The 18696-nt window shown below is 32.6% G+C and overlaps 4 protein-coding genes across 23 annotated transcripts in view; 2 read left to right on the top strand and 2 right to left on the bottom strand.

Moving 5' to 3' along the window:
* The window catches only part of app (Palmitoyltransferase app), a 29244-nt gene extending 18628 nt beyond the window's left edge, over nucleotides 1-10616 (top strand). For 15 of the 16 annotated variants that reach the window (XM_070111595.1, XM_070111599.1, XM_070111593.1 and 12 more), the window contains 8 exons: nucleotides 2465-2625; nucleotides 2696-2880; nucleotides 3126-3237; nucleotides 3307-3461; nucleotides 3522-3643; nucleotides 3713-3905; nucleotides 4108-4183; nucleotides 9376-10616. In XM_070111595.1, coding sequence (XP_069967696.1) covers nucleotides 2465-2625; nucleotides 2696-2880; nucleotides 3126-3237; nucleotides 3307-3461; nucleotides 3522-3643; nucleotides 3713-3905; nucleotides 4108-4183; nucleotides 9376-10358 — 1987 coding nt within the window. In that variant the 3' untranslated portion in view covers nucleotides 10359-10616. Of the gene's footprint in view, nucleotides 1-2464; nucleotides 2626-2695; nucleotides 2881-3125; nucleotides 3238-3306; nucleotides 3462-3521; nucleotides 3644-3712; nucleotides 3906-4107; nucleotides 4184-8321; nucleotides 8355-9375 lie in introns of all 16 variants that reach the window. The other variant, XM_036363882.2, reaches the window with a different exon arrangement.
* A 2194-nt stretch (nucleotides 10617-12810) lies between these two features.
* On the bottom strand, nucleotides 12811-16339 carry LOC106617584 (uncharacterized). 5 transcript variants are annotated; one of them, XM_014234881.3, is made up of 6 exons: nucleotides 16214-16339; nucleotides 15970-16149; nucleotides 15708-15842; nucleotides 13462-13965; nucleotides 13208-13389; nucleotides 12811-13137 (listed from the first exon to the last, which is right to left on the bottom strand). In XM_014234881.3, the coding sequence occupies exons 2-6, from the start codon at nucleotides 16085-16087 to the stop codon at nucleotides 12922-12924; spliced, it is 1155 nt and encodes a 384-aa protein (XP_014090356.3). In that variant the 5' UTR covers nucleotides 16088-16149; nucleotides 16214-16339; the 3' UTR covers nucleotides 12811-12921. The 5 variants fall into 5 exon arrangements, with proteins under 5 accessions (XP_014090356.3, XP_069967702.1, XP_014090359.3 ...); XM_014234884.3 differs by having other exon boundaries at nucleotides 12994-13159; XM_070111601.1 differs by lacking the exon at nucleotides 16214-16339 and having other exon boundaries at nucleotides 15941-16078.
* Nucleotides 16340-16549: 210 nt separating this feature from the next.
* LOC106617587 (protein LLP homolog) lies at nucleotides 16550-17332 on the top strand. Its single transcript, XM_070111602.1, has 2 exons — nucleotides 16550-16865; nucleotides 16919-17332. Exons 1-2 carry the CDS (start codon nucleotides 16680-16682, stop codon nucleotides 17171-17173), a joined length of 441 nt encoding a protein of 146 aa, XP_069967703.1. The 5' UTR covers nucleotides 16550-16679; the 3' UTR covers nucleotides 17174-17332.
* A 97-nt stretch (nucleotides 17333-17429) lies between these two features.
* Syx17 (syntaxin 17) lies at nucleotides 17430-18696 on the bottom strand. Its single transcript, XM_014234887.3, has 2 exons — nucleotides 18262-18696; nucleotides 17430-18194 (listed from the first exon to the last, which is right to left on the bottom strand). Exons 1-2 carry the CDS (start codon nucleotides 18575-18577, stop codon nucleotides 17602-17604), a joined length of 909 nt encoding a protein of 302 aa, XP_014090362.1. The 5' UTR covers nucleotides 18578-18696; the 3' UTR covers nucleotides 17430-17601.

Below are 18696 nucleotides of genomic sequence, written 5' to 3'. Positions count from 1 at the left end.
TGCCATTGTACTAAAACACATACATATGTGCATATCAACTAACAAGGAACATTATATATTCCTAATGCGAATTTCTAAGATATAAAAAATATTAAATTTAATATAACATTTAATCAAACCGTTCGTAACTCTTAGAAAACAAAAAATTAGGAGTAGATCAGTTGTAGGGAAGCAAAGAAATATAACATACAATATAAAACGTATTAGATTCGCAAGAAAATACTTAAAAATTTTCGCTTCTGGAAGCAGATCATTTTAGAAATAAATATAGTATAAAAAACTAAAAACATGCACTAAAAAGTGAAAAATAAGTCCTTATATAAACTGACAGAAATATTGCTCGAAAAATTTCCAGTGCAGTATGAAGTGAGCGTTAAGATATAAAAGTCTTGGTAAGGAACATTTGTTGTGAACGAGCCTTAATATTTGTTTTGTTTGGTTGGCATTACATCTGTCAAACATATTCAATAACCTTATAGTCATTGAACAAACAACATCATATTTTTTCATTGCGTTGAAAATGTCAAATTTTGTACCGGAATGTAATCATTTGCGGAAAGCATTAATTTTTTAATTAAATGCTTGTCGAGGCATATGGTGATCATACTCTATCAGAAGCAACATGCAAAAGATGGTTTCAACGGTTCAGAGATTATAATTTTGATGTGAGAAATGAAGAACGTGGAAGACCGAACTGCAAGCAATATTGGATGAATATGATATTTTGAGTCAAAAGCAAATAGAAGCCATGTTAAATGTTGCTCAACAAACAATTTCAGACCGTTTGAAAGCTTTGGGAAAGATCCAAAAGTGTGGAAAATGGGTGTAACTTGAATTGAATGAAAGACCAAAGACCTGTCGCGGGAACAATCATCAACAATGACTGCAAAAACAGATCGATTCGCTAAGAAGGCAATGCTCTGTGATTGGTGGAATCAGAAGGGTGTGGAATACCATGACTTGGTGAAACTGTTAATACTAATCACTACAGACAACAAGTGATCAATTTGAACCATGCATTGATCGAAAAACGGCCAGGAAGGGATAAGAAGACACGGCAAAGTAATTTTGTTACACGAAAATGCACGTGCACACAAAGCAAAATCGGTTCAGGATACAATCAAAGTACTTGGCTGGGAGCTGATTCCCACCCGCCTCGATGGGACACACATGGACCGAGCAGCACTTCGATTCCTACGCTGAAGTCGAAAATTGGGTTTCTGATTGGTTTGCTTCAAAAGAAGAACATTTCTATTGGCATGGTATCCACAAATTGCCAGAACGGTGGTCAAAATGTGAAAAATGCAATGGTCAATACTTTGAATAATTTTTTTTACTTTCTTATTCAAAATCAGTATTTCACTTTCACAAAAAATTTTATACCGGTATACCTGGTACATATATACAAATATACAAACTCACAGGTGAAGCTAATAAAAGCGTTATAAAAAACGTCATCACTCAAATCTTTTACCCATTTTTAAACATGGGGGATGCTCCATCCTGTTTGGCTGCTGTTGGAGTGGGGAAGTTTGTTCCGATCAGCGAAATGAAAAATATATATAAGTATATACATATTATATATTGATATTTTGAAAGCAAATTTGATTCTAGTACAGATAAAATTGGATTTTGAGGTCGTTATCTATTTCAACAAGATAAAGACGCTAATCATATTGCCCTAAATACTCACCTTTGGATTCTGTACAATTGTCCATCCTAGCTAAAAACTCCTTTCCAAAGCCTTATATGAGTCGAATATGGCGAGTTATTAAACGTATGGAACGTAAATCAGTGAAAAGCGCAACAAAAGAAATGGCGAAAGACACCTCAAAAAGTTACGAAGAAGTTGGTGGAATCTATGCACCGGCGACTAAAAGCTGTAAATAAACTAAGAGGATACCCAACCAAATACTAATTGAATTAAAAACAAATTTATTGCTATATTGTAACAAATTTTAAAGTCATATGTATACCAAAACATAATTTTACTTCTTCGTGAAATATAAATATATTTATATAAAAATTAATAAATTAAGTATCAACTTGTGTAGGAATTCGGTTTTCATTTCATAAATTTGGGTAAGACGAAAAAAAAAAATTGGTGTACGAATACGATTTTTGCTGACTAGAGGAAGGTAAACGTACCGACTATAAAAAACTTTAAGCTTGAGCCTCTATTTAGCTTCTAAAAAGTAAATAATATAACTAAAGAAAGCAAATTTCAGGCCCGGAAATGGACTGCCATTTATTTTAAATTTTATTCAATTACCTATTAAAAAGTATAATGCTTCTCCTTTGTTCATAACTCAATGCCACAAAATGTTTTCGAATTATATAATTTTCAAAATACACACGTAGAAAAATATAATTATAATGACAAGTGCAATCAAGGCTAAAAAATACCTATTGCCATAAATATTTGAAAAATGGTTTTGTAATCTCCCTTTTTATTAAATTTCAGTTGTCCGTTTTTGGCTACACGTATAAATCCTATCATTCCTATTGTTGGTGCAGTGCTTTACTTCTTTACAATGAGTTCCTTGCTACGAACAACCTTTACAGATCCTGGTGTTATACCCCGTGCTTCTTACGACGAGGCTGCCTATATAGAAAAGCAGATTGGTAGAGGATTTGAAAGAATTTCACAAATTCAATTTTCTTATTTCTTTATTTTTTATTTATATAACTACAGAAGTGCCAAATTCTCTGAATAGCCCGACATATCGGCCTCCGCCACGCACAAAAGAGGTCCTTGTTAAAGGACAAACAGTGAAATTGAAGTATTGCTTTACTTGTAAAATATTTCGACCCCCACGTGCATCGCATTGCAGTTTATGCGATAATTGTGTTGATCGGTTCGATCATCACTGTCCCTGGGTAAGCTTTGATAATTTTGCTTACGATATCACTCCTCTTCTGCTCTATTGCTTTTTTAACATTATACATAAAGTTAAATTAACGAATGTACATAATTTTCGAAACGTAAATTGAATTGTACAAAAAAAAGGTGGAACTGCAATCATGATATACTATTTAATTTGTATTAAGAGAGAGAGCAGAGGAGTGTGATCATAATGTACTCGTTAATATGTTAGTAATTAATCTTAAATATATTTTTTTAGGTTGGTAATTGCGTGGGGAAACGAAATTATCGTTTCTTTTATTTATTTCTAGTCTCGTTAGCATTTTTAGCGGTATTTATATTTTCATGCTCTGTGACTCATTTAGTTTTATGTAAGTATGTTATAAATGTAAAAATACATAACCTAGCTATTGACCGACGTTTACTTTTGTTTCATGCAGTGATGAAAGCAGAACAGGAAATATTTGAGGTTATAAAAAAGGCGCCATTTACTGTGATTGTTGTTTTCATTTGCTTCTTTTCGATTTGGTCAGTTATTGGTTTGGCAGGATTTCATACCTATCTGACAACCAGTGATCAAACTACGAATGAAGACGTCAGTATAATTTCATAAAAAACATTCAGATATTAATGTCCTATTTCTTTTTGGATGTAGTTGAAAGGATCGTTTTCTTCTAAAGGGGGTCAGCGTTCTATAAATCCATATTCGCGAGGAAACATCTGTCTAAATTGTTGTCATATACTTTGCGGACCAATGACTCCATCATTAATAGACCGGTTCGTTAAAGGTTTTTCTTTAAATGAAACATTTTATGATTCTGTGTTCCCTTTTTGATTGTTTCACAGTCGGGGAATTGCAACGGATGATTATATTCTACAAATGCAACAACATTCTAGTCCACGCCATCCTTTAAGCGACGTGATGAGTGCCTCTCACGTAGGCTCAAGTGGAATGGTTACGGCCCAACCAGTAATTGCAGGAGTAAGTGGCGGTATTAACGTTGGGGCCAATGATATTAAAAACCGCCTTTATGAAGAGGTGAGCTATTAAATCACATTCTATTATTATTAATTTTTGTACATGCCTGGTTAATATCATTATTGTAATAAATATTATATAATTTCTATTTTGCACATGCAACTAATGTATCACAACATGCAATTTCACGCAACTGGATTGGACATTTGCACCAAAATACATTGATCGTTACACCTTCTTTTCTTAAACAACATGATTGTAGTCTAATCCCTCTTCGGCAACATTAGGGGCTAGTAATGGAATATATCGACCACGGAGTTATGATAATCTACAAAACGGTAAGTCACAGCAGCTACAATATAAAAAGTGTTCTTTGCAAACACTTCTACCCCCTGCTACTCATCAATTTAAAAATCGACTACTAAAGGCAAAACCAGAGCGACAAATTCTCCACGAAACCCATAGCGCACTTGCGACTCCACAAATCATTCATTCACCAACCATATCATCGTACCATTTAAATTTGAAGCGATCGCTTCATTTGCCAATTTCGCCTTCTTTCGATGCAGGAAGCTCTCCGCTTCCACTTTTGCATCACCATTCCCAAAATATGCATTCTATGTACCCTGTAGCATCGCAAGCGCATTCTTTAGCGGTAACAGTGGGAACAAATAGTATCATCAGTTCTCCCATATCAACGTTGGCAACACCTATACTTGCTGGCACGCGCAGTGCGGCAAAACGTCCATCTACATTACAACTCCAAGCGACGGCGGCCCATTCGGCCAGTTCTACAACTCTGACGACAATACATACTGCTGCACCACAGCCTCCCGCTCCAAGTGATTTTAAGTATTATTCGCCTCAACGAAGTACCGATTCTAATTTAATGCGCAATTATCCATTTCATAAAATTCGTGGTATGCGACGTCAGTCAACCCAATCGGTTGATTCGCAAAAAGTTAACATAAGTGGTTATCAACCGCTTCCGATGAGGCCACGCTATAAACATCAAGAAGTCCTTTTTGAACTAAAATCACCAACAAACCGTTTAACTATTCGTGAGTGCGACTTTGGCGGCGGAGGTGAACCCTGTGACGATGACCAATCTATAAAGGATAGTCAAATATTTCGTGTTAGTAAACGAAACTTATATATGAATCATCGATCCCCGTGGAAGGAGCGCGACCGTTATTCTAATTTATATGAATATTCGTTCAATATAGATTTAAATTCCATAATAGAGGATGCTGCTGGAAGCGACTCATCATAGTATGAAATAGACTTGATTTACTTTAGCTTCTGTTATATGCACTGTTGATGTCGCTTTAAAATATGCGCTAACACAGATGTCAGTATTAAAAAGTAACACATATTTATTGTTATATGAGAATAAAGTTTTTAAAGCAACGAAAATACAAAGCATAGGTAATTCATACTTCAAGTTCTTCAATTCAAACATTTTAATAATGAGGTTGTAAAAGTACATAATTCCTGTCTTGCATACAATGAAATTTAATATGACTAATACATGTCCGTTATAGGCGACAAATATAATAACACATACATATTCAGACGTATTTGGAATTAAGAAGATGGTAGAAACAAATTTCTCATTAACTGAGAAGATAATTAACATGTTAGTCTTAAATACGCTTGTTATATTATTATTTTTAAATATGTTTGACTACATTCTGTCTTCTTTTTAAATTGCTTAGTAATTTTTAATTGTAAAATTAAAAAAAAAAAACACTAATTACAATACAAAAATTTCTGAAATTTGTTAAGGATATAGCTTTAAAGTTTTGTGGGGTGTATCTATATTGACAATTTTGTTTGAGTTCCGCCTTTACGATTTTGAGCCTTTAGCGTATCATGTTGTAAAGTTATCATACTGATAAAATGTTCTTTTTGTTTTCCTCAAAAAATTTTCGCGATTTTTTTTTATACTGCTGCGACTTCTGTCAAAATATTCGAATTATCATACATCACATTCCCTTTGAATATTATGAACAAATATTATACCGAATAATCCCGAAATGAATAAAAGTACTGCCATTTTTGCTAAATCTACTAACCCAAGTGACTTCAAAATATATATAGAAATAAAGTTAAACATACAAGATTTTAAACAATTAACCGATTAAATATAGTAATACATTTACACGTTATTGAATAAAAGCAAAATAAGAGGCTTTTACGTATATATTTAGAAAAGTGGTTAATCAGCTATAATATTCACAAAATGTATAATATTAATTTATTTAAATATAATTAAGTTAACATAACAGAGTACTCATTTATTGAATACTTGTGGATATACAAAAGTGTTTAGAAATTTTTGGAAAGGTGTTTTCGTTGCCATTTTCTTAGACCAGTGTCTACTGATTTAACACAAATTTTTTTATTACTTAGTTACCATCAGCCCTCAGATTTTATAATCGATATTTTATATGTACTATTTATAAATTGGTCAGATTATTGGCTAGGTTTCTTCTCTTGTTTGTGCTGTATAGGATATGCTATCTCCACTCGGAGGTACGGCCACTATTTGAAAGGATTTTATACCCAAATAAGCATAATTTTTTTTTATATTGTTCCGACCAGGATTTCAACTTACGATCCTCTATGTAGAAATTACGGCCTTTTCTATGAATAAAATAGCTTCATCACATAAACTAGAAGTTGTTTGCGCAAAATTTTGTTTTTAAAATTGCATATTTTGTGGCTAAAATCAGTTGAAAAAAAGGGAATGTGCATTAGTTTATTACTGGGACAAGATAAATATTGACGTTAGTTCTCCGGTGCATTTTGATTCCGTATTGAATCAATTGCGTTAAGATTTAAGGGACTTATTGAACATTTCAGTTTAAATTTGTGTATGATCGTTCTTTATGCGAACCAGCTTAGATAGAACCCTGTTAAACAGTAACTGTGGAGAGGAATTGTTTAACACGTTCACACTCACATTTGTTTCTGCTCATTTCAATATTATTAACAATTATTTCATTAATTATATTTAGTTGTTGTTGTCCGTTTACAATTTTTATATTCGTTTAAACTATTTATTATCTCTCTCTTTCTCTTTATTTTTACATTTCGTACTTTCGTGTCGTCATTTTGTATTAATATGCAAACCATTTTGAAAAAAAAAAACTCTTAACTGATTTACTCAAAACAAATCTTGAGACAAATCAAAACAAGCCGCGTCGCTTTAAAACAATAAAAACTAAGAAAAATACTAGATTGGGTGAGTTGTTTAATATTTTCAACTGTAATATAGTAAACAAAATTTGAAATGATGAAATATAAATAAGAAATAATAATCCATATACACCAGTTAGTTGCGAATAATTACATATATTGTTATTCTCTTACTGTTTATGGTAGTAAATAAACATGATTGCATATAAAGTTTTATTGAGATTTTGATTTTCTATTTAAAGTTTAGCAAATTAGCATTAGCTTTATACCATAGTTTGCCAACTTGCGTTAGAATTTTGATGAATTGTGTACTCTCTTTTGCAATTAACTCAGATTTTTTTGCACGTTATTTTAAGCATTGATCACTGCAATTGTCGATTGCAGTGTTTTGCTTAGTTTTTTTTTCAGCCCTTCACACAAGACGCATTCGTGCATACATACATATATCGGTATGCGTATTTTTATTGTTAAATTGCTTAAACCTCTGCAAATAATTGTACCGAATCAACAAAATCTCTAGTATAAGCAAGAAAATTATTTTGGCTCCATCGGAGCCTCGGGGAATTGATCACTTTAATATATCATAAGGCATGGATTATTTATTTATATAATTTTAAGGTGAGAATATTATATAAGTTTTATTGGAAATAAATATAATTTTAATAATCTAATTGTCATTGAACAGTACTCATTCCGTCCTTTCAGTTACCGTTACCAAATTTAAATGCATATTTTGTAGAAATACAGATATTAATGAATTAACTGTTTATGAAGAATTTACTTCAACGCTACATATTGATCAATTTGTATGACGATAATTTTTTCAGAAATATGTATTTAATTTAGTTTTCATTGTGTGAAGGGTGCAACCACTTCGGAATTCTCGAAGTGCTTTTGTTATTAACCAAAATATTTCTATTAAATAAATCACACAATACGAAGTGGGAAAACTAGCCATGTTCGGTAATACATTTATGTACTTTCTCTAAGTGATTATGTATGTATGTATATGTATGTATCTCGCATCCCATTCCCCTCACTTCATAACCATAAATTTGTTCGAATATTGGCGGTTGTTTATCATATGTCTGTATACAACAAATATGTGAAATGTTTTTTTGTTTTGTTTAACCGAAAGGTACATAAAATTGAAATATGTATTTCATATCTTCTCTTCTTTTCTTCCCTTGTACATACGTATATTTGTTTTTGTGTTCGTTCGAATAAAATAAAAATGAAATACCCTACAACGAAAACTCAATTTTACTGAAGCTCCTGAATTGATTCAACCATTACTTGATGACGGTGAGAGAGTACAAAGTGTCTAAATCGAATACGGTATTTCCGCTTTCCGTTTTGCGATATACTCATTTTAAATTCAAACAAGTGCATGCTTTATGAAAGGTGTAAAAAGTCTAAACACTACAATTTTTAATGAAATGCATAGTTAAACACACATAGCAACATCCTTAGAATGTAATAGTACATAGCATACATATTTACATACACAAATGATTTAATGCAAATTGTGACAATGACTTATTGACGACTGTTGACATATTTTCATTGACGTGGTCCACTATTTTCCCTCAAATTTCGCAATCATGTTTAGTTCAAGGCCAGTCATATCTCATAGAGTCCAATAATATAAAAATTTACTAGATAAAAAAGTTAGAAATTTGGAATACTTTTTACTTCAGTGTATGTCTGGTACACATATATATGAAATATATGATTTATTTTACACTTTTTCCTATATAAAAGGCTCCTCGGTATAGGTCAAAAAAGACCGGCAATAAAATATTTTATTGCATGATATAATTTTCATTTGGATTGAAATAATGTAATATTAAAATTTGTTTACTGTTGAAAGAATAAAAATGGGTATAAATAATTAAATATTATTTTTTTATCTACAATAAAATTGAAAATAACACATCTTGCTTTCCCTTTTCTCACCGTACAATTGACGTAAATGGTATTCCAAAAGAAGATATTGTTTTATTTATATGTTAGTATTTATTGTTTGGACATACACGTGACCAATATGTATTGTATATTTGTATTATGGTAAATATCTTTGGTAAACATATATGTTCAAGTAATAAGATTTGACTGGCTTTAAGCTTCAAGAAATGCTTTTTCTTGTGGTTATTATTATTTAGCTTTTACATTTAATTTTGCATTGTTATATAAACGAAAACACTTGAACTAATTAATTAAATATACGATTTGTTTTATATTGTTTTAAAAATCCATTTTCCTAACGAACAATTTTAAAATACTAACAAATTATTATGCCTTTTGCTTACAAAATATATTTCAGGAAATTCCAATAGCCTTGCGTATTTGGTAGACAACGAAATTCCCCTTTCACAGATGGACGTACCGCAAACACAAACTGCACAAATGCAACGGCAATTTCGTCACCATAAAGATCGTGTACAAACGAGTTCCTCAGATAGCAATAATATTATAAATAATTTTGACAGTAACGACTGCAGTCCTGACGATGTAATCGAAATTGTCGGTAAAACGGAGGTTGTAGCTGCTGTGGCAGCAATTGCTGCTACAAGTCAAGCTCGTGAACGCCAGAATCGTTCGGACAGCTACAATAACTTATTTTATACGGAAAGTGGTCCCGCTAATATAAAAATCAATACATGTACAAACCCAATATTACCATCGAGTGTTTCGGCTATTGAAAGTTTAGATAAAGAATCATCCGATCTTCCGCCAGAAAATAATGCAATTAAGCTGTCTGTAAGTATTGACATGAAAGATTCTAGAGAATTGCCAGAACAAACTGATTCAGCAAATGAAAAACAGAAATCCAACTTGTTAAAACCAATATCCCAATTAGAAAATCTGTATAGCAACGTCTTACAAAGTGGTGCTCCGTGTGCTAAACATGTAGATAGTAACGCCAGTTTACATGTGTACTCAAATTTAATGGATGAACAAAAGCAACACGAATTAACGCTACAAATGAATAGAGAACATAAGCAATTGGCGCAAAAAAGTATTACATCATCCGGTGTAATGTTGTCGTCGGCGTTATTAAATGACGATTTAGACTTGGACGACCCAGTTAGTGCATCATTTGTTGCACAAGAAAACGTTGACTCCAGTTTTTTATCTGGCAATGGTAAAGTGTGTGATGGCTCTATGAGTGGTCTAAACCGTTTACGTATGCTAAATAATACGACCATGATAAATACGGCACTTGATTTGGACAGCTTGGACGGATCTAGCTTAGGTAACAATTCTCAATCGTGCTTAGTTAAAGAAGCTCCTCCATTATCCTAAGCTTCAAATCGTCAACCACGAGAACAAAATAGATGCATATACATCTATACTAAAAATTGAAAGTGTATAAGTTGATAGTTTAAATTTTTTATTTTAATTTACATAGGCTAAGATTTAATCAAACTGCAATGAAGATTTACGTACATTTACTATACGGCTTAACTCGCACAAAAACTGAGAAAACTACAAATTATGTTGTACATATTTTTAATTAAATTGAGTAGTTTGACATGTCTAATGAGTTCATGTATTTTAAAACCAAGTTGTATTACTTACATAAACTAAAGGTACTGCCGCTGTCACCACTGACTATGGCTATATGACTCTACCCCATCACCAAACACCAACTATTGGTTTTATAATTCTGTTATCATCATTACTTTTAAAGTCAAAATCGGCCATGCATAATTTTCAAAATCTAGAATAAGTTTCTGAGCTGGTGACAGAGGAATTTTGAAATGAAGTACGAACACATATGTTCCAATTTGATTTACACATAACCATAGCTGTTCTGTTATGTATGTAAATGCTTTTGTATGCAATTATTGTAAAAATTAGTTTTAGCTTTGAATGCGTAGCCTTGAGGATTTTATATTCCATTTTGAAGTGAACAGAGAGAACATAAAGCAGCTTGTCAATGAGCGTGCTAGAACAAAGCCATAATGAGGTACTTGTGCTTTCTTAAACGCTATATTTTTTAACAGCAAGAGGTTGGTTACTTATCAGTGTAAATAATTTCAAAAGAAAATACCAATTTTAATGTGTTTTAGTGTAAATTTCTAAACAGTTTTCATAAAAACAGCAAGAAACTGCTAGCTCCGGTTGTAGCGTAAAAGTACAATGGCATATTTATTATTGCCGTTAGTTTAGTGCTAAGTGTTAATGTTATTGTCATATGTTTAATTAAGTTGATTTTATTGAGGGAACCAGATTTTACCGTATTTTTTTACGATATTTTTAAGCACAGATTATGTGTCTAAAAGACAATAATTATATATGAGTTGAACTAACGGGCATGCAGATGAATTGGCAATGGTAGTTGCAATCATCAATTCATTCATTCGTGGCACTTTATAATAACTACGGCTTGAGTTCATTGAACAACTTGTGAAATCCTAGAAAATAAGTTAATAATAATGAGAGGTTAAATGGCTGTGCCTCATGATAACCGTAGGTACGAACTAAGCTAAATTAACAAAAATTGTTCGTGGGAGTTCAGGTGCACAATTTTTTTATTAAATTATAGTTTATTTTGATTACTTTTAGATGTTAAGATGTAGAAAATATACGCGAATGAAATCCAGAAATTGCCATTAAAATATGGAAGGTACGTAAAGGTATTTAAGATTTTATATTGAACAATAAAATGTCATTTAAGATTGTAAATAAAATAAAAAGTAAACAAACGCATATATATACATGGTAAACCATAAAAAAGAAGGAATAAGTAAATCAACCTGATTAGTTATAAAAGTTACTATTACTATTATTGAGATGTTATAAAGTTGTGTTGCCGTGTAAAAGATTATTACATAAACTCGTTACTGTAACTAGGTGAGAATGTGAATACTATAATGAATAAAGCAACGAAAACTCTAACATAAATATAACAAGTATTTCATTGATTCGCCGTTTTAAATTAAAAAGTGTGTTTCCTAATAACTCATATTACGTTTATACCTAAACACACTGACTGAAGAAAGTATTGTGATACGCAGCGAAGGTTAATTGTGTTATTGTGTGCTACTATGCACTTTACTTGGGATAAAGAAAATCTGTTAGCATCCCCTCATTAAAAAAGAGATATATAGGCGCAGCTTGCGCGTGAACTCAGTCAATTTGATGTTATTTTTTTTTAAGATAATTTCATAACCCATGTCATTACAGATATAATATTACCTGACAGATATGGCAGTATAGGGCTTAAATGAAGTGTTTGTCCAATTCCAGTACGGAATTTGAATTGTTTTAAACTAAAACGCAATATATACTAATTCACATATGTCGATACATTCAGAAATTAACGAATTGCAAACGTGAAACAATTGATCGTAGCAAAGAAAGGGTGCAAGAGTTGGTGCGCGGTTTCTTATTTTCTATGCATGTACATATGTATTTGGTTTCCAGTTTATGATTTGAGTCTTGATGCTGTCCGAAAAACTGTGGATAGATGGTCCTGGAGTTTTAAGTTGTCTTCGAAAGGACATATGTATGTTTCGAGAAAAGTTCTAATCGCCATTTAATCTAAATCAAATAAGCTTAATATTACAATAATTAAGTTTAAGCTATATGAAATTTCCCAGTTTTTAATTTTCGACCCATGGCATCCGTCGTCTTCGTGGCTAAAATAATTTTTTGTTAAGAAAAAATTTAATACTCAACACGCTTTCATTTGTATATGTATTGATATTGTCGTTAAGCTATTACATAATGAACTTCATATATACATACATACATATATGTCATAATATTCCTATGACAAAAATTATGAGTTTTATTGAAAAATAGGATTATCAATTAACATGTGCTACCGATTCTATAGTTTATTTTTAGTGCTACCTAACTATTCTTGTTGAGTGTCCTCTAGATTCACGAACACATTTCGCATTTTTTCCAAATCAGGTGGAGCCGTATCAGGGTTTCTTATCCAAAAGTGATAAGCGCGCTTATCCGTTTGTGTGAAGGGCTTGAAGCTTTTTGGATTTAAGGCATCGGTACCTGTGATTTTCGAATTGTATCGAGCGTACAAAAACACACGATAACGCCAATTATCGAAAGTCTATCGGATACAAAAAATTACACTAATCACAAAATGACATAAGACCATATATTAATAAATATCATTGTACCTGTTTCCATTCTGCTACATGTTTTACTGCCCCTTGTGGCACTGAATTAAGAATATCTGCTAATTTTACCCAATATTGATCCAAAATAGGATCACTTCGACGGTGTTCGTTAATGACGGGATTTTGCTCCATAAAGTTAACGTATATTTCTTTTTGTTTTTTCGACATACGTTCTTTTCGTTCTAAAAGCATCATATTATATATTACACAACCAAATTATTTATTATCTATTTTTATAATTAAAAAACACTTACGCCTAAAGCTATTTCCAGTTGTATTCTCTTGCATCAAAGTCTCGAAATGTTGTTGTTGTTGGTGGTGTTGCAATGCATATTCGTGTTGTAAACGTTCCAAGTGTAATTCTTGTTGCTGCTGTTGATGATGTTCTTCATCAATATAGACACTCGATTTTGCGTGGACCGGTAACGGCGGAGGGGAAGAGCCGTCTACCTCAGTGTTGGAACCAGTCGTATTAATTGTCGAGTCATAGTCAATTTTCGGCTCTATTTCCATATGACTTATGTCACTAGCAGGTATATTCGAATGCTGCATACGAACTTTCATTGTGGGGATTTCATCAGCATTCTGCGAATTTTGTGAACTTGTTCCGCTGGCATTAGAACGACCACCAACTGTTGTATGGTAAATGGGAGTGTCTGCGTTATCATGTAATTCCAAAGACGACTTTTGTGCTGCTGAACAACGACATGTTGAACAACTCCCGATTGAAGTGAAGTTTTCTTTGCAAGGATCATAAACTGCATTGTATATAGAAGAATAAAATGTACATACAACATTTAAAACATAGTTTACAGTATCTACATATGTACATGTAGCATCACACAAATGTAAACATGTTTAGTCGAGTTTTTATATTTATTGGAATTTTTATTTTTGTAAATTATGACATTGTACATTATAGGTATATTTTAAGGTTACTTTGGTATTCAATAAGTGCAATTTGGCTGTTCAGTTTCCGATTTGCTAAATGTGCCCAGCTAATCTGATTGTTGCAGGGAGGTTGTTTTATAACTAGTCCACATTGAATACGCTCGCTGATCGGTGGATGTTAGTGGTTTGAAAGTTTTTACATTGTGCGTAACGGAGCCAGAGAGTTTGTAATTGTAGCGATAGTACATAAACACCCTGTACCGCCAAGCATCAAATGTTTGTTTCCATTCCTCCACGTTTTTTACCGCTCCTTGTGGTATATTGTTTAAGATCGTACCCAATTTATTCCAATGCGATTCTAGCAGAGAGTCGTTGCGTCGTTGAGACTGCATGCATGGGTTTTCTTCGAAATATTTAACATACATTTCCTTTTGGTCTTTAGACATTCTCTCTCCCCTCCCTGTTTAAAGAATTACAATCGAATTAATTCCTTATTACAACACAAACTAAATAACCTACTTCTAAAGCGGTTCATTGAACATGAAGCAAACTGATGTTGCTGGTAACTAATTTTCTTAAAGGGAATGTCAGCGTTGGCTCTATTTTCAAAAGGATGCCCTGTGTCGCACAATTGGAATTCTTGATTTTGCGGATCTTGTACATGGTCGATTTCAAACAATTGCTTTTTTAGTGTTCGTGTTTTTTCGATTTCACAATCACTCGGCTCACATTTTGTAATTGTTTGCTCGTCAGTAATAACCGACAATTTAGATCTTTCAGATGGGTCCGAATAACCTTGGTAAGCAGTCTCCTTATTAAGGGTTTCGGAAGCACTTCCAAACACTTTTCGCCCATCGGAATTAGGTACAACTTCTGTATATTTAGTATGTTTACCATCAAAGGGGTCCCCATACTGTATTCCCCGAGCTTCTCCAAGGTGTATATTTTCATTTAATTGTAAGGAAAAGTCTGTAGGAACAAAGTTCTCTGCAGAAGACGAGTCAGCGATGCCATTATCTTGTACATCATTTAGATTAGCTGGAAAAAGAGCATATTAACGATACTAGATTTAATGTAAACATGTTTACGAACTTACTAGAGGCAAGTGCAGTACGGTGAGCTTTGAGTTTTTATGATTATTTAGTTGAAACCGAACATATCTAAATAAATTATAATTTATCGTATGTATGTATATATGTACGTTTTCGTACTTACATACATACATATGTATATTTATTTCTTACTTAACGTAATTATTATTGGATTCTAAAACCATTCTTACGACAGTCGTCTCTACGTAACCAGTGTATGCAAGGATTAATATTTTGGGAATACTTTATAGTGCTACCTCAAAGAAATTAGACGAACTACAATTATGTAATATATACTATTACTTCAAACTAAACCAAGCCTATATGGAAACTGGTAAAATATGAGACAATAAATCGTTATGACCTACCGGTTCGTAAACCTTTAGCTCCTCAAATTTTACATGTCGATATCTTATTTTAGTATATGTTAAGCCTTTTCACAAGCTTGTACAATAGAGATAATACTCATACCATAATGGATTGCAATCATTTTAGGATTAACTGATGCTATTACTCACCTTGTCCAATTTCTATAACGAAATTGGTAAGATCATGGCGTTGCGCCAAATAATGCAAAAGCAGCTCATCCGGTATGTTGAATCCAATCTTTTTATTTCGAAACTCAAAGTTATAAATTCCAAATGCAGCTCTCACTAAAAAGATATTTGTATATGTATATTAATATTTTTTTAGAAGTAATTTTATTTATATATATCTGAATACGGTAAATTTTTCTCTATAATGTACCCACTTTTACATGATCAACAAATAATTTCATACCAACATTTCTCAAGTCCCAAATGTTCAAATTACGGTTCTCTTCAGGCACTCCGATCATTAGAAGTTTCTTACTGTCACGAAATTGAAAAGGAATTATTATACCCGAGCGCAGTACCATTTTATTGTCTTTGAAAGACTATATCCGAGTTAATTCATTAACACCGCTCAAAATATTGTTGCCTGAAAAATATTCTGCATATAACTTCTGGGCTGAAGGATTTACTTTATTTATTTTTTTACTTACTTTCAATATATTTATTTGTGGACAACATTCCACAGCAAACGTCAATCGAAGGGGCATCGATCCACAAATGGACTGTAACACTTTTGGTAGCGGAGATAACTGGAATCTGATCGGATTATACAAATTAAACCATTATGTTTTGTTATCAATATTTGTTTATAAATTTTGTATCCATACATTTAAAAAAAAATTGTTCATTATTTTCATTTACAAATGTATAAATTTTATAACAATAATGTTTGTCCCAAACGCAGACTTATAATAGTAAAGTGTACTTGTAATGAAAGTTTGGCATCTCTGATAGGATTGACGTTCCCTTTTATTCAATGTTTTAACTGACGGAGTACAGAGAACGTCAAAAATATATACGATTACACGTGTTTATATTGGGATATTTGGCTTACAATAATAAATAAATTCGTTTCGAAAAATTAAACAATTTGTGATTGCCAAAGATTAAAAAAATATGGGTCGTACAAACCGTTCGCGCAAGCGTCGCGATGAAATGAATAAAATCAAGAAAGCGCGTTACGAAGCAAAGGAACTAATTCGTTTAAAGAAAACATTGGGTCTTATAGACGCTGAAGGAAATGAAGTTATGAAAGATATGTCGGAAGTAGCCACAGTAAAAACAGCAAAAGAACTAAAACACGTAATAGGAACCTCAAGAAACATATTTCAGTAATAATTGTTAATATTTTTCAGGAGAAGAAATCTCGTGAAGAACAGGAATTGGAACACGAGATGGAGGAGCGACGAGAGCCAGGTAAAAATTTTACAGAAGTTAACGAGAATACTGGAAAAGTCCATGTTTATAATAGTAAAACTATGAAAGATCAGCACGGTTCATATCCGCCATGGTATAAACCAAAGAAAACAGCCAAACGTATACGAAAGAAGGCCCACGCTATGAAAAAACGTTTTAAGCAGACTTGGACAACTGCGAATGTTCCCTTGTAAATTAATTGTTCTTTTCTAGTTCATAGAGTATGGTATAATATATATATATATGTATTTTTAATTTCACAGAAAGTATGTATTTTTGGATATATAGAACATTTTTTAATATAATAAAACGAAGTTTTTAGAAATAAATTACATATTAAATCCCCTGTGAAAGCTTGAACTCTTGTGACTTTAACATAGAGGCATAATTTTTTCCATAGTAAATAAACTATTACTTTTTTAATATAAAAGAAAAAAAACTAATCGCATGTATATAAATAAATAAGTCTTCATTGTATAGAACAGTAACTACGCACTCTACATATCACATTCGTCGTAGCTTGTGCTACAGAATCTAATTGTCCATTGCTGTCTACGGGTAATACCAATTGGGTGCAACCCCTTTTTGTGCATTTCCTAGATTTTTCTTCCGACCCTGAGGGTCATTTGTCCGTTTTTTCCATTTCTATGGGCTCTTGTGAACCTTCTTCCTCAATATTACCTTGCATAACAGTGGGATTTATTGATGTGTTGCTTTTCAAAACAGAACCACCTGTGAATCCAAGTATTCCACAGCCCACAGCGGCCAGACCACCTGCTTTCAAACCGGCTACCAATCCAATAGGGCCACCCACGCAAGTGCCTATCAATGCACCAACTACTGGATACATTGCTTTTTTGTATGTAAGGGCTTTGCGCAAATTATTCTCACCAATTTGCACGTTCTCAAGGGCTTCTTCGGCATTATCAGCAATGATTCGTACATTATTTCCTTGTTCCTGAACCAAATGATGCATATTATGATACATTCCAGTAAGATCCCGAATCTCGTTTTGCAACTGTTCTAGTTCATCCAAGCAAGCTTGTCTCTGTTGCAATTGATATTCTTGCTGTTCATACTTTGTTTCAATCGGAGGAACTACTTTGCGATGTGCCATGGTTAGTCCTATTTCTACGGGAGGAGGAGTTTCATTCTCTTCACAATTTTCCAATGAGTGCGAGTATTTATTATATGATGGTGCTTTCAATTTTAGCTCTTAAATGAAATTTGGGTGTCATGATTGAGAATAGTATATTATTTTACCTACATATATTAAGCTTACCTAAATATTCACTCATTCCTTGAAAAGCTTTAATTTTACCATCTTCCATCATTATATCGAAACGTGCTAAATCTTCAGAACGGACCCTTTCTCGTAGAGTATCCATCTCAAGTAACAGATTCTTAATTTGTTTAATTACACGTGTTGCATTAATTTCCTCTTTCTTAATTTTATTCCAATCACCTAAAGCTAGGCTTTTTTCGATATTGCTGCGATGATTTTTAAGGAGACTCAAATGATGTGGGATAGCGAGGTCATTAAATCGTCGAACTGAAACTTCGGCCTGTTTTAAAGGTATTTTGTCGTTCGAAGACATTGTATATAACTATCCGAACTCTGAGAAAAACTATAACATAATATGGGATTCGCGAAGATACTTTTCAGATTAGTCAAAATTATTTTCCTTTGTATCGCAATTTTGTTTTCATTTCATTA

The sequence above is a fragment of the Bactrocera oleae genome, chromosome 6 (assembly GCF_042242935.1).
Source record: "Bactrocera oleae isolate idBacOlea1 chromosome 6, idBacOlea1, whole genome shotgun sequence".
Classification (NCBI taxonomy): domain Eukaryota; kingdom Metazoa; phylum Arthropoda; class Insecta; order Diptera; family Tephritidae; genus Bactrocera; species Bactrocera oleae.
This window is presented reverse-complemented; position numbering and strand designations above follow the sequence as displayed.

Coding starts and splice junctions, on each gene's coding strand:
- LOC106617587 (XM_070111602.1), top strand. CDS start 16,680: ATGGGTCGTACAAACCGTTCGCGCAAGCGTCGCGATGAAATGAATAAA. Junction 16,866..16,918: donor CAGCAAAAGAACTAAAACAC/GTAATAGGAACC, acceptor AATATTTTTCAG/GAGAAGAAATCTCGTGAAGA.
- LOC106617584 (XM_014234881.3), bottom strand. CDS start 16,087: ATGGTACTGCGCTCGGGTATAATAATTCCTTTTCAATTTCGTGACAGT. Junction 15,843..15,969: donor TTGGGACTTGAGAAATGTTG/GTATGAAATTAT, acceptor ATATCTTTTTAG/TGAGAGCTGCATTTGGAATT. Junction 13,966..15,707: donor CGTTATAGAAATTGGACAAG/GTGAGTAATAGC, acceptor TATACAATGCAG/TTTATGATCCTTGCAAAGAA.
- Syx17 (XM_014234887.3), bottom strand. CDS start 18,577: ATGTCTTCGAACGACAAAATACCTTTAAAACAGGCCGAAGTTTCAGTT. Junction 18,195..18,261: donor AGGAATGAGTGAATATTTAG/GTAAGCTTAATA, acceptor ATTTCATTTAAG/AGCTAAAATTGAAAGCACCA.